Genomic DNA, 14431 nt, shown 5'->3' with positions numbered 1-14431 from the left:
TAAAATAATAGTATGAATAATAAATTAAAACTGATGCAAAATGTACATCAAATGTACATAAAGGAATTTCAGGGTGCTCATACAGACTCTTACTTGTTCAGTTTTAATGCTCCCGCTGCTGATCCAGTATCAAATTTTGGCATTCGCTGAAAGACCCTTCCCATTAAGTCCTCTATTTTCTGGGAGGAAGAGTCCAAAGCTGTGATAATATTCTTCCTCGGAGGGTAAACCGAGATATGGCTCTGGCTCAGATCATGGAACGATTTGCTCATAACCCTGGGTCTTTCCTCCCACGAAGTCTTCTCATTCTTGTCCTTTGAAGAGCCTGGGGGTGGCTGGAAGAGCGAGAGCTCGGAGCAGGACAGCCGCTTCAGGATCTCTGCCTGCACGGATAGAGGGCGCACTGCAAGGCGGTTCAAGGTGCTGCTGGCCAGGCTGCCCGTGCTGATGGCCCGCCCCATGCCAAAGCCTTTCACTGACTCCGCATGGATGTTCAGGCTCCTAAAGGAAGCTCGCTCTGTGAGATTTTTAAAACAAGAAACAATTTCAAGTTATACAGCAGAGCCAGTGTGACCTCCTTGTATAAGGCGTGCAGTTTAAAAAACCAACAAGGTTGTTTTTTTTCCCTTTAGCCATAATGCTCACAAGTACACACCATCATCAGGTCCATTTAGTTTGCTAAGGATGCAAAATTTGGGTAGTATGCTGCCTTATTCATATGCTATGCTTAAGTGCAACAACACTAAATAGGAAAATGTTTATTCCCTTTACTAGTATGAAGCTTCACACTATCTGTTAAACTGCAGGGCCTTAGGAAGAGGCATATCACTTTTGCTGCAAAGAACAGAAAGCAAAGTGCTGAGCAGGGCTTGACAGAATTTTGACTCCCTGTCTCCTGACTGATCCATATTCGATCCATACTAAGCACACAGATGGAGAAGATGTAGTGGTGGAAGACATTTTTTGTCATCTTAAAATTAGTGAATTAGTGCACAACTGCCACTTCCATATCCACATCAAAGAGCTGCCCCAGTCATGACCATAGACAGACCTGGTGAGCTATGTAAGAATGGTTTTGCTGAAGCAGACATCACAAATCTCAATTTTCTGCCTATGGCTGTGTTCACATCCTGTGGAAAAGTACTTTAATGAAATATTTTAAGGGCTCTTTTCTTGACATTGCACGTAATCCCTGCCAACAAAGCCACAATTTTCCTATGGATTTCAGGTGAATACTTTCTGCCAACCCCCAGCTGAGAATTCTCATGTGCTCAGAAGACTTCCTTAATAAAACCTACTTAAGTCTCAGTGCTCTGTGGTTTTCTAAATGCCCTTTCAGGTATCCAAAATTTATTCCCAAAACTCAGCGTCTGGTTTTGGTCACTGTGTTGACATAGAAGTAAATAAAAGAAATTACTATCCCTCAAGTTACAGCAAATGCCCTTTCTTGTGTACCACGAAATCATTACTTCTACTTTTCCTGAGCTCCTGTGCCTCTTCTCTTTTTATTTATGCAGACGGAATGTTATTCAAACGGCATTTTCCTTTCATTCTCCCAGTCTAACACTTTTCATTAGATTTACATGTGTTAAAATGTTGGGGTTTTTTTCCAGATCACTGAAAACACTGTGCAGCAACGGGACTATTAAGTGCTCTTTCCCACATCTCCATCCTCTGTTGTTACGTTACATGGTAAGTCACTCCCTGTCATGGTGCATGCTGGGTCTTCTTCCTTTTCTCAGAATAATTTCTCTAGTCATTAGCTGAAATCACAGTGATTCAGCTACACAATGTAACACCATATTTCTAAAGACTCTCCTGAAGCATTTGAATCTTCCTTGGTCTGTTATCCAGCCATTAACAGCTCTTAACCCAAAGCTGGTCCTTGAGAAGCCTCCAACCCTGAGAAACACCCTTCTCATAGTGAGCAGCCAATCATTAATAATGTCAACTGTCCTTTTCTTTGTATTTTTGCAGAGTTCTTTCAACCACTATTTTTTTTTTCTTTTTTTTTAACAACTTTTTACCAGCTCTGGGGAAAAAAAAAAAACAACAAAAAATACACAAAAATTGATGCATCAGCAGGCCAAGAATGAAGCTTCCCAAAAATTGCTTGAAATTCATTTCTCTAGCAGAAAGAAGGCAGTACTGGCACTTAATATGCTACTCAGAACAGAAAGAGCAGCATGGCTGCAATGTGATTTTTTTTGTTTTTTGTTTTAATTAGAGATCACAGTCTCCACTGCTTTGGGATCAGACTCCATTCCAGCTATGCTAGCAGAAATCTGGATTAACAGCAGCTGGAATGCAGACAGATACAAACATGGAACAAAGAGAGCATGAGAAGGCAGACTAACCGGAAGAGCACTTCCAGGTCTACAGTGAAGGCCAGCCAGCCACCAGCCAAGCGAACTCTGCTCCAAGCAGGACAGAAATTAATTAGTATGGAGTCTGTTGAATTGTTAATTTTTTTGTTTGCTTTTAAATGATTCTATTCTGCACGTTTTTGTTTTTCTAAAAGAACAGCACTTTATTTTCATATACACAAATCAGGTGGCAATTCCTATCTGAAAAAAATGGGCAGAGAAATCAGTAGTGTTGCTCCTTTATAGGTCCACCAAGAAGGAAGTAGCATAAAGACAGCCATACTCACTGCTTACAGTCACAGTATCATTACATTGCTTCCTGTTTTATTTGCTCTACTGTGTTTACATTATTTCATCTGTAATCTCACGTAATCAAATCAACACATTTCACACTGGGCAAACTCTTAAGATTATATATATAAGGGCAAACTCTTAAGATTATATTAAGGAATTACCTCCAATTATTTTTTCTTAAATATACCAAAAGCCATTAATCAAATGAGAAGGGAATATTAATGAACTATTTTTAGATTTCTTTTTCTTAAAAGGAGCTCCTGGCTGCTAGCTGTGCAATTGCCAACTCTTCCTCTTGTTCTCAAACTAAAAGCTTTGGGAGTATAACCCCTGCAAAAGCAGAGCTACCTGTGTAGCATGCAGTGGAATTACCAAAGCTGAAATCCAGCTTTTCTTCTTATAAAAGCACATGAAGATTGTTGTGGCATCCTTACCAATGTCCTGAGTGTCCTGGTTGCTCTGCCTGGTTCTCATCTGCAGCTGGAACTTATGCTGGGAAGAGCAGAGATGCAAAAGGTACTGACAGGTTTTACTGTTGTCAGTCTGAAAGGAATGCTTGATACCATCCGATGTGTTCTGCAATGTTATTTTCTTCTTCTACATGATGGGAAAAAAAAGTTTAAGATGGTGATTTCTTCTACCCTAAGAATAATTTTTTATTTACTAGTGCACAATTGCATTCAAATTTTCCTGAAGAAAACGCACTGACTGGAGAAATGCATAGGGAGTGAAAGTAATTTGAGCTTTACAGAGAAGCATTTTAAAGCTACTGAGATGGCACCTTATTATTAATCAGTCTGCTACTGAAAACCTTAATATAGAAGAAATGGGCATAGCTTCCAATAAGTTATGGGAGCCAGAAGTACTGTTTTCATGGCTCAGCCACACAAGACAGTCACAGATTATGCTGTAGAACAGCAGCGTAATTTGCAGAAATAATGAACACAAAGAAACAGGATTTGGAGATACAAACAGAAAGGGACACACAGAGGTACAGGGTAAGAGATTGACTTACACTGAAGGAAATTTTTTTTGTCTCTCTCCATGGGAAGCGCAGCACAGGAGTGCGGGCACCATTGTGAACCTCAAAGATAACGACTCCTCTGGAGCACACTCCCAGCAGGATGCCTGTCTGGGATCTCTTCTCGGGTAACACGTGATGAAGGTGAACGCCATACTCTGTGAGCCTCTGACACAGCTGTATGGATCAATGCAATAACAATTCTAAGGGTCTGAAGTGAAGGATATCGCAAGTATTATTTATATAGGCGAATTTTGGAGAAAAGCTTCCTCTGAGATTGACTGTACACAGTGCACAGATGTTACAAAAGCAAAGACACAGAATACAAGCTGTTCTGGATGGCTTTATGTGCCCAATGCCACAGCACATGAATCAAGGATTCATCTAAAATCTCACAACTGAAGTACGAATAAAAATTTCTGGGTAAATTGAACTTTCCACAAACTAATTTCTAGAAGTGAATTGTAACCAGTCAGATGCATTTGGTGTGTGAATACATTTCTTAAATGCAGAATCAGATCTCATTTTGTGATGTCAGCAAAGACTGCCGAAAAAAGTAATTCTGCTCACTTTGCTCTCATTCATTCTAGCTGTCTCTTCAGTCATTGCTGAAGGGACTGTTGTAATGTATCAGCCAAGGAAATCCTACTGCTCTCTCTACCCCAACACTGGTCAGTCTAGATTCAACTAGGATCAAGTTTCCAGCTCCTGCTCAGCATAATTTCTAGTAATTACAGGAACATTTCTGCCAAATGAGCAACAGTTGAGATTACCTCTGCCACTGTGGTCTCAAAGTGACAGTGAAAATGCAGATGTCATTGTTATCCAGTGCCTTAATTGCAAACTCTCACCTGCTAAATTCATTTTCAGGCATTGAGTCAAGGCAGCATCTGATCTCTATCTCATGAGCAACAGCAGCAAAATCCTTAATTACATTTCTCAATTGGCTCTTTTAGAATAAACCAAGTATTCTGTGATTATATGCAGTCTTCCTATCATTCTACAGGCTGTCTGCACAAGGAAGTCTGCTCAGCAATGCTTCTGGCTTGCTTCAAACCAAGTATCTCAAGCAGCACAAAAGATATGAGCTGTAACAAAACTTTTCCTTATTTAAATTCGTTCCCCCCATCCTCCACACAAGATGAAAAAAAAAACCAAAACATGAAAGAAATGCAGGATGTGCTGCATTATAATCAGAGCTTCCTTTGGAATAAACATGAGGATCAGTAGTTGCTTTTAACTACTGCATTTAAGCTAAAGCACCAAGAATACTGACAGTGGAAAAAAACAGTGAAAGGATTTCTCTCCTATCAATCATGATTTCTTTTCACTTGTAACAATCAATCTCTTGAGAAGATGTTTTCAGCTTCCTTCCTTTCCAGCTGTTTTCCTCTATTTCACTTGAAGTCCATGCACTCATCTTCTCAAAAGGAATTTTAAAGTCTGATGAAGGAAACAAAGCACTATCACTTACCTTCAAGAATTCTAATTCTATCTCTTTCTCAGAAGCGCCCACGTAAGTGCTATGCAACTTTGGCAACTCTTCCTTGATGTAGGATGTATCCAGTTTCTCCATCACTCTAGCTGGGACATAGTGTTCTAGTCTGAAATATGACATGCCGTGCACCTACAACACAAAGCATTTTTGTGACAGTGTCTCTATATGCTATGGACTATATGGATGTGACTGAAACATAAAGACTGATTTTAAACAGAATTACAGATCTGTGAACTTAGACTGAGTAAGAGGAGGGATTCTGCATCCCAGTGCTGACCAAGAGCTTAATTTCACTTACACTTTGAAGGCCTATTCAAGCGTGAATCCATCTCCACCAAATAGGGAGGGTTCAAAACTTGGATCTTGAACTAGGTTCCACAACAGTCCCACATCTATTCTCCGCTAGATTATATGAAAACTACAATTGCCAACAACACATTGGCTGACTTTCCTGTCCAGAGCGGAACTGCAAAGCATGAACGGTAGCTCACAGTTCACTCTTTTATTAAGCAGCAAAAACATCATTTCTCAGAGATGAAACTGATGGTGTACCTCTGCCTGGTAATCTCCATACTCAGCTTGAAGAGCTAGGGATGCCAACAATAAGGCTGTCTCATCATCACAGTGCATCCTGTCTTCCAGGATGTCCTTCCGCAGCTGCAGGTAATACTGGTGACAAGTGAGAGTATGCCTAGAAGGAAAAAAAAAAAAGAAGAAAACACACAAAAACCCACAATCTTTGCTACTCTTATTTTTAGGGAGTTTGGAGTGCTTGATAAATATTCAATTTATGTCTATAAGCTTAGAGCTTAAGAGGTTAAAAGGATGTTCATACACTCACTGGATAAGACTGACATCATCCACAAAAAACTTGATGCGAAAAAACAGAGTGAAGTTGACAGGAGGCTTGTTCTTTTTCTTCGACTCTTCTTTCCATCCTTCTGGGGCTACTTTACTCAGCTTTATGTCAGGATCAACGAAGAAAAACTCATTGTCTGCCATGAACATTAAAGAAAAGGAGACGGGTAAAAACAGAACAAAGACATTTTTCCAGTTGGAGGATCAGGACTAGATTTCCAATTCTGGAATTCAGTTCAGCCATCAGAAAACCTTACTGCCCTGACAGTGGCTTGTAAGCACAATGGCTATTGAAGGGAACACTGAGGAACAGCCGTAGAAATAATTTTTTAGTTAACAAAAGAGTATGAGAGCAGAAAAAGAAAAAAACAACTTTCATGACAGCTATGAATCAGGCACCATGGTGTCCTTCAAATTTCTTAACCCAAAGGAATTCCTAATCTGTCACTCCCTCCCTCCCTTACTATTTATGTCCAATTTACACTTCTGCAAAATGTTTTCATGGCTGAATTGCCAAAGGCACTGGGAGCCAAGTAGAGACGAAGAAGGCTCTCAGGCTGCTCAGGTTTTCTGACTCATGCCAGAACTCTGAGTGCTACAGTTCTGCGATATCCTGCTAGACACAAAAACAGGAAACGTGGGTCTCGATACATTAGTGCTGCCAAAGTGATCTTCTCCCCTTTGGGGAAAGTGAAGTCCAACATCTGGTCTGTTCTAACAGTAGAAAATGAACAGTTCAGAAACAAATTCATTCAGTCTGAAGGCAATTTACTCTGTACAAGAGGCCCTACCCTTTGCCCCAGCATGCCTGTGGACTGCCTCCCAAAGGCTGTGAGAACATACCAAGAAAACCCAGCTTACATCTTCAGTAGGGCACTAGACAGCAACACACATGAAGGCAACAAACAGTATCAAAGAACACTCAGCAACCGAGAAGAACTAGCTGAGATGCTGTTACTCAGACAAATGTAGGCTTTTACTGAATAAACACTTTCTTTCCTGAGGAATGTATCTTGCCTCATACAAGAGTGTGTAACTCAAAGTGGCGTCTCTGTACATGCCAGGCAGCCTCCAATTATTTCCAACATCCTGTAGTTAGCTCTCATTGTTCTGTACCTATCTGCTCCAGAAAATTTTTATTCTTACCTTTTAAAGTAGCCAGTCCAAATAAGTGATGCTCCACTAAGCCAATATGGGCAACAACCATATCAAAGACATCTTTACATATTGTTTTAGTGTCACAGGTCAGCTCCAGTTTCTGTCCACTTAAAAGCATCACATTTACTTTCCTCCTTGTATCATCATTCTTCCCTTTCTTTGTCTGCATTTGGTGAAACAAAATATCCCAATGTTCACGCTCATGGTTAAGGTGCATTTGTTGGTTAAATGTATTTTCCCTGTCACCACCTGCTCAGCAGCCCCTCTCTTACCAAGATAGACTTTGGCAGATCCAAGGAGATGAATGGTTCAATCGTCATTTTCACAAACTCAGGGCCAAAAAAATTCTGCAAAGCACGAGAGTATGAATGAATACTGCATTACTGGAGCAAGAGACAGAGGCACGGTAAACTGGGCAGCCTGGTCTAGTACTAAATGGGGAGGTTGGCAGCCCTGCATGTGGCAGGGGGGTTGGAGATTCATGATCCTTGAGGTCCCTTCCAACTCTGGCCATTCTGTGATTCTGTAAACTCTTGCCCTTCTGCTTACGCACTAAATAGGAACTGACAGCTGAAATGGGAAAATTGCAAGGAATTCCTGCCAATAGCTGGTTGGTTTGAACAATCTCATTTTGCCCACATGCATGCCAGATACACTGGCAAGCCATGCTGTTGACGACATTACCACTATAAATGTTCTCCTTCCTTTTGTGGGCAAAAAGCTAGGATTTCAATATTATTTTGTCTTCCTTGAAAACACAAGGCACACGTTGCATATCAGGATCATTTGAGTTTCTTTCAATCATCAGTTGCTTGACATTTGAGAAGGTCTACTGTGCTGATGGCAACTCTGCCTCAGCAAACTTCTGCCTGCAACACCCACCTCCCCTTTCCTAAAGGCTAAAATGGTTCAGTCTAATTCTGCCTGCTAGGTTCATGCAGAGATTCTGGCCAGTATCTGCCTACCTGTAAGAAAACAAGTATTTTGTTGGTTATTCCTGGGAATTATAAGAGAGCTTAACCTGTCCACACACTTAAAAGAAAACATCTGCACAATACTGATTTCAATACTGATAGCACCCTGAGGAACAGGCCAAGTTTCATCCAAATAATTGTTGGTAAGGGCGGGCCTAGGTGAACAAACTAGCCAGAGTGCTGGGACTGGAGACAAATGAGCATCGGGAGACAAGCTCTGCATTAGGGAACAGCAAATTCATGTGTAAGTCCCGAGTCACATTTTCCCATTCAAACCAGAAGAATCCAGTGAACTGAAAGCAGCACCAGGGGGCATCAAATTGCCATCTATTCCAACAATCAGTGCTCCATCTGCCTATATCTCTGTCTCCCTCTTCCTCTTTCATCTCATACTTCATCCACTTTTCCTTTTCCCAGCAAAAGCTAGGAAAGGAAAGGGGAGCTTGCACGATGCTTCAGGATGAACCCAAGAGTAAACATATCCTCTTGGTGTGTCTTTACCTCCCCAGTTTGTTAATTTCACAATCTCTGAAGGTGGTGGAACACATCCACGTTCTGCTAAGGGAAACCAATACAAACAGAACTGGTTAAAAACACCACAGGATACAAGAGAAAAATGCACCTTGCTCTTGTTGGGGTACTGTAGTACTCAACACATGTTCAATTGTGTCTTGCTGTTTGTTTCATTATCTTTTGATGCTGAGTTTGCCTACCAGCTTGCTAATACTACAAGATCTCCCAAGTCTCTCCTACAAAGCAGCACCAAACTACTGATGATTGCTTATTACAGGATCTGATTTATGAATCCCACATACTTCAGTTTCAGCTGAGACACTGCTCTGTTTCAAAGAATACAGGAGTCCACCTGAGATCAAGGCATTACCCTCAGTTTCCTTTGAGTCATGGCTGTTTCCAGGGCTATTTCTCTAAGCGGATCTCTGGTGATGTCCAGCATGGAGGACCTGATTGCATCTCCAGGGTAGAGGTTGGGCCGGGACTGCCTGAGAGCCATACGAGCCTGCAACTGCAGCATTTCTTCTTCCTGGCGCTTTAGCATCGCTTCTTGACTGACGAGATTGCCTTCAAATGGTGCTTCATGCTGCCTGCTATACAGTCCGAGGGGATAAAAGTCATTACCAGTAGGAATCAGACATTCTTCTCCATTAAGTGCTTCCCAAAGTGAAAAACCAGGAACATCAACAGGCCACTAACAAATACTGCATTAAACTCAACCTTTATTCAGCAGCCAGGAGATAAACATAGCACATCCAGACTGAAACAGCAAACAATCAGTATGGAAAATGAGTAGAACATGCCGACAGTTTGCAGAAACTGCACCTGCAAACTGTCATTTATTTGTATAAAAATAAATGCTCAAATGCAGTCTGAAAACTACATGACACTGTATACATATCAGCATTCTAAGTTATTCTAAATAGAATAATTAAATGTTTTCATCATCTTTTTCTAACAGAAAAAAAAACGTTTCTTTTAAAATGCTAGAAATGGCTTCACTGACACACAAACATGGTAATAATAAAAGAGGCTAAATGAAGCAGCTGAAAAAAAAAAAAAAAAAAAGCAAGCAAGCGAAATCAAAAATCCCACTATTTCTGAGAAAACAGAAAATTAGCTTTTGGTTCTCATATCAGCAAATGTCCTGACAGCTTCATCTATTTTCATTTGGAAAGAAAGTCATATCCCATTTTGGGTGGATGGACGCCGTTTTTTATTTGAAAATCAGGATGTTTGGAAACGCAAAAAAAAAAAAAAAAAAAAAGTGAAAAAAAAAATTCACTCCTCTTCCTGTCTCCCATACACAAGGAAAAACATTTCTAAACCTGAAACTCAACACAAATGTATCCAGGCTTCTTTAGAAATCCTAACCCAAGAAAAAATAATGTTTTCCTGTATAGAGAATTAGACAGAGACGATTTTTAAACAGAAGTAGGTAGGGGACCCTAACAGAACTTTCATCCACCAAAAAGCACATTTAACAAAGGCACCTGGCACAACAGCAAGCTGAGTTCACTTTGCTAACAACCCATCATTAGTTGTGTTAATAATTCTAATTCTAAGCTAAGCCAGATTTGATGGCACTCTAAAGGAAAAACATGGAAAGTCTTCTGAATCCTTTATATCTCTGCACTGAAGTTCAAGAATACGGATAAATGTAAAATCAAGTCCTGCACTGACACCAATGTAGAGCTCTTGGTAGTAAGAAGGCCATTTACAGAGGTTACAGAGACTTTTTAGGACACAACAATTTATACAGCTGCTTCTTATCAGAACCCAAATGTGTTTGATGAACAAATCAATTAAAAAGTAAAAGAAAATGTCTCTTTGCAGACAGCACCACTCTCTGTGATAATCTGTGGGAGTGACATCAAATTGACTTCCACCATCACACAGCACAGTTTGTAAACAATGCCTGAAGTGAAAACAACACAGAACATCCTCTGAAATGTCCTGAGATTGAAGTTTCATTGGCTGATAAACACACAAGACAAAAGCAGTCTTAAAATACAATTTATATTACAGCGGAAAAGTCCGAACAATGAAATGGCAAAGATGTGTCAAGAACAAAGCAAAATAACACTGAATCCTCAAATGGAATCTCGGGGAAGTTCTTGAGGAATAATGAAGAATCATGTTCACGTTTAACCCATTATCCTCCCCACTATTCTGGGCCTTCAAAAGAGCGCTCCCCTTTTCCCTCCTCTGCTCCTCACTGCAACAGACTTAATCATGTGTGCCCAAAAGGACACAGCAATGTGGAAAGGCCCCAGACCTGCAGGGACTTGTGCGCAATCTCAGCTTTTTGCAGAAAGGAGGTTTATTAAGATCAACGTACGTGGGAATATTCACAATGAAGTTACTTAAATATGCCCATGAGCGTTCTCCAGATCAAGGTTTAAGGATGGGCTCCGAAATGAAAAAAAAAACAAAACACAACACAACACAAAACCAAACCAAACCACCTTCTGAACACAAGTATCTATGAATTATCAAAGATGATATGAAAAAGTGAGACATGTTGCAACTGGCTTTATCTGAAAGCACTTTCACATGAGTGAAAATGCCAACTGCTGAAAAAAGTGCCTTTCCAATAGCATGCAGACATATGCAACAGCAAGCAGAAGTTACTGTACAAAATAGTATCCTTACTCTGCTGTGTCTTTTTAACTTGCATGCATTTTTCTGAAATAGTGCATGGGGGCAAGTGGGAGGAAGCTCAAAAAATGTAGAGCTTCAAGCATTTTCCTGGTGCAGGATACAAACGTTGTCATCACTTCGAGAAAGCAAATTGACATCTCGGCTAAATGCAACAATGCCAGGCTCAGGCAGACAACTTTCACTGGAAGGTGGAGTACAGTCCACCCTCAGGTTTCCAAGACCAGGACTGCACCTCTCTTTAGTCAGTAGAGAAGATACCATTGACAGATACAGGCAGAGCACTTCCGAGAAATGTGGAACACGCAGGTATTATTATTACTCCCACCAAAAACTCCAAATTCCATTCCTGACAGATAGCATAGCAGATAAAAGTGTTTTTCCTCTGGTTCCCCATGAGGCAAGCACTTGGTTTCTGCTCTGCATTTTGATCTGTTTGAGTGCAAATCACAGCCCTACAGCTGCTCATTAATCCACAGATGGCAGGCAAGCCATCATGCAGATGGCCAACTCCAAAAGCAGCAAGTGTATATAGAACCTCAGCCAGTGTACTTACCAAGAATTAGCACAGATTGGGTCAGAGGAGGAGGCTGGAAGAAGGGAAGCGGGTGGACATTCTGTGATAATGCAATGGGAAGGTCAGGAAGAGACGGAAAAAGAGTGATGCGTTTGGGTAGGAGAGGATGGAGATGCACATGGAATGTAGTGGAGAAGGGAAGGAAAGGGAACAGAAGGAAAAGATCCGTGTCAGCAGCTGCTCCTGGAGAGAAAAAGGAAGAAATAGTGAAGGAGGAAAAAGAGAAAAAAGGACAAAAAACAGAAATACAAGAAGCAAAGACGAAAAACAGGCACAATCCATTGCCACAAGGAAAGCATTCTGAGAAGTTCAAAGGGTAACAGCAGTGACAGAACACAAGAAGGGTTTCACCTTACTCTAAAACTACTAAAAAAAAAAAAATGATGGCTCCTGCTAGCTCAGGAGCAGGCTGCAGCATGAGTCCCACAGCCTGGCAAATGAGCAGCTTTACTGCTTGCTTAGCATTGGCTGCAGGTTCCCTTTAATCCAGATTCCCTCATTTGCTATACCTCAATTGTACGAGGTTCATTCCACAGGTAATTAAACAGACTGTCTCTAATGACATGCTACAGTAGCAGTACATTTAAAATGCACTGAAGTATAGATGGTATCTCTGAGCACTAAAACTGCTCCCAGCTGCTGAAAGAATTCAAGCTATGGATTCAGTCACATAATGCCCGAGACTCTGAAATCAAATGATCAGCCAAAACCTAAAAACTTAAGAGAATGTGCTTCTTAAAACTATTTGTCAGCAAGTACTTTACTTTGAAAGAGCGTTTCTGAAGTCAGAAAAGCCACGTCTTCATCAGCACAGAACATTCTGAAGAAGCAACATGCAATATTCTGGATACAAACAGTGAATATTTCCCCAGATTCCCCCGCTGAATTCTGTTGCCATCTTTGATGGTACTCCTTTCTACATTGCATAGAACTGCAAAGCTTTAGCAGCAGTTGGAGAACAACAAAGAAGGAGTTAGCCAGCTCTGCTTTCCATTCAGCTCATGTAATTAACGGAGATATTATCAAACTATTATTGTAGGAACAAATTCTGCTCCTAGCTGCTTTGCTGTTTTGCAGTGGGTCTAGAAAAATGTAAGATTTGCTTTCAAGAGTTGAGACATTTTTAAAACCTTGACTATAATTATTCTTCTGGTTCTTCAGCAGAAAAAGCTTTTTTTAGCCTAAGGAAATGGGGGGACAAGTATAGAAATCAGTAAGGAACTTGTGGTACCCTTCTATGCCATTTCTCATGCAATTGTAGAACAGCATCTTTTAGCACAGGCACAGGTATGAAGCCAAACAACACCAGCAGACTCAAATGAATACCAGGCCTTGGAGAAAGACTGGAGAATTTCATCAGTGCAAGGTTCACACCATTGCTAAGCAGTAGACGATTCCATGCTGTAAGTACAGAGTACTAGTTTTCTTCAAAATTCCACATGTACACAAACCAGCTCTATTAAAAGCACTTCTTAAAGTGAAATGATACACTGTAAAATGAACCATGAGAAAGTCTGCAATCTTTAATGGTAGCACTTTCACTTCCATAAGGGCCTGATTCGTTGACAGCAGTGTGATTCGCTTCCATATCACACACTACAGTCAGTTTCTGAAATATTTTGCAAACAGAAATAAAAGTTCTCTATCAGTATCCACCAATTACTGCTGGCTCTCCATTAAGCACAGCCATAGTGTTGAACTGGCAGCTTTCATGAGTTGAACTATTGGTGATGGTTGGACTGGATGATCTTGTAGGTCTTTTCCAACCTCAGTGATTCTGTGAATTCAAACCCACTGTGAAAACAGGGCTGATTTCAGAGTGCTCATCAAGAAAGAAAGAAACAAGGCAAAGGAGTAAAGAAAGCTCTGAGCTCACTCTGTGCACGTAGTGCTAAGTGAACTGTTTGGCCATTCTAGTGCAGTGCTGGGGCAGCATACAACTGGAAGCAGAAATGTAGAGCCTTTTACTCTTTATCACCTCCTGTTCTTGTGCCTGCATCATGGCAACTCTCACTATTAGTACAAGCTGGGGGTTATAAGGACAGAGACTGTCCAACCAAAAAGACTTGGATACACTGGTAGATGGCAAGCTGGACACAAGCCAGCAATGTGCATTCACAGCCCAGAAAGCCAACCATATCCTGGGCTGCATCCAAAGAAGCGTGGTCAGCAGAAAGGGAGGTAATCCTGCCCCTCTACTCTGTACTGATGAGGCCTCACCTGGAGTACTGTGTCTGGATCTGGAGTCCTCAGTATGGGAGAGACATGGACCTGTTAGATTGCATCCAGAGGAGGGCCACAAAAATGATCCAAGGGAACACCACTTTTATAGGGACAGGCTGAGAGAGCTGAGACTGTTCAAGCATGGAGAAGAAAAAGCTCAGGGGGGGACTTGATAATAGGCTTTCAAAATGCAAAAGGGTGCTATAAAAAAAGAAGGGGACAGACTCTTCAGCAGGGTCTGTTGTGACAGGACAAGGGGGAATGGTTTCAAACTAAAAAAGAGTAGAT

At 41.0% G+C, this 14431-nt stretch overlaps 1 protein-coding gene across 4 annotated transcripts in view; it reads right to left on the bottom strand.

Moving 5' to 3' along the window:
- The window catches only part of PTPN13 (protein tyrosine phosphatase non-receptor type 13), a 107187-nt gene that overhangs the window by 28535 nt on the left and 64221 nt on the right, over positions 1-14431 (bottom strand). For all 4 annotated transcript variants that reach the window (XM_042812601.1, XM_042812604.1, XM_042812603.1 and 1 more), the window contains exons 10-18: positions 9053-9275; positions 7468-7542; positions 7184-7358; positions 6021-6174; positions 5732-5870; positions 5156-5308; positions 3676-3858; positions 3095-3257; positions 94-517 (exon numbers count right to left, since the gene is read on the bottom strand). In XM_042812601.1, coding sequence (XP_042668535.1) covers positions 94-517; positions 3095-3257; positions 3676-3858; positions 5156-5308; positions 5732-5870; positions 6021-6174; positions 7184-7358; positions 7468-7542; positions 9053-9275 — 1689 coding nt within the window. The remainder of the gene's footprint in view (positions 1-93; positions 518-3094; positions 3258-3675; positions 3859-5155; positions 5309-5731; positions 5871-6020; positions 6175-7183; positions 7359-7467; positions 7543-9052; positions 9276-14431) is intronic.

Source organism: Centrocercus urophasianus, unplaced genomic scaffold, assembly GCF_019232065.1.
Source record: "Centrocercus urophasianus isolate 14NV4802_14NV808 unplaced genomic scaffold, USGS_Curo_1.0 seq_13, whole genome shotgun sequence".
Lineage (NCBI taxonomy): Eukaryota > Metazoa > Chordata > Aves > Galliformes > Phasianidae > Centrocercus > Centrocercus urophasianus.
Note: the sequence above shows the minus strand (reverse complement) of the source record. Positions and strands in the feature narration are given on the sequence as shown.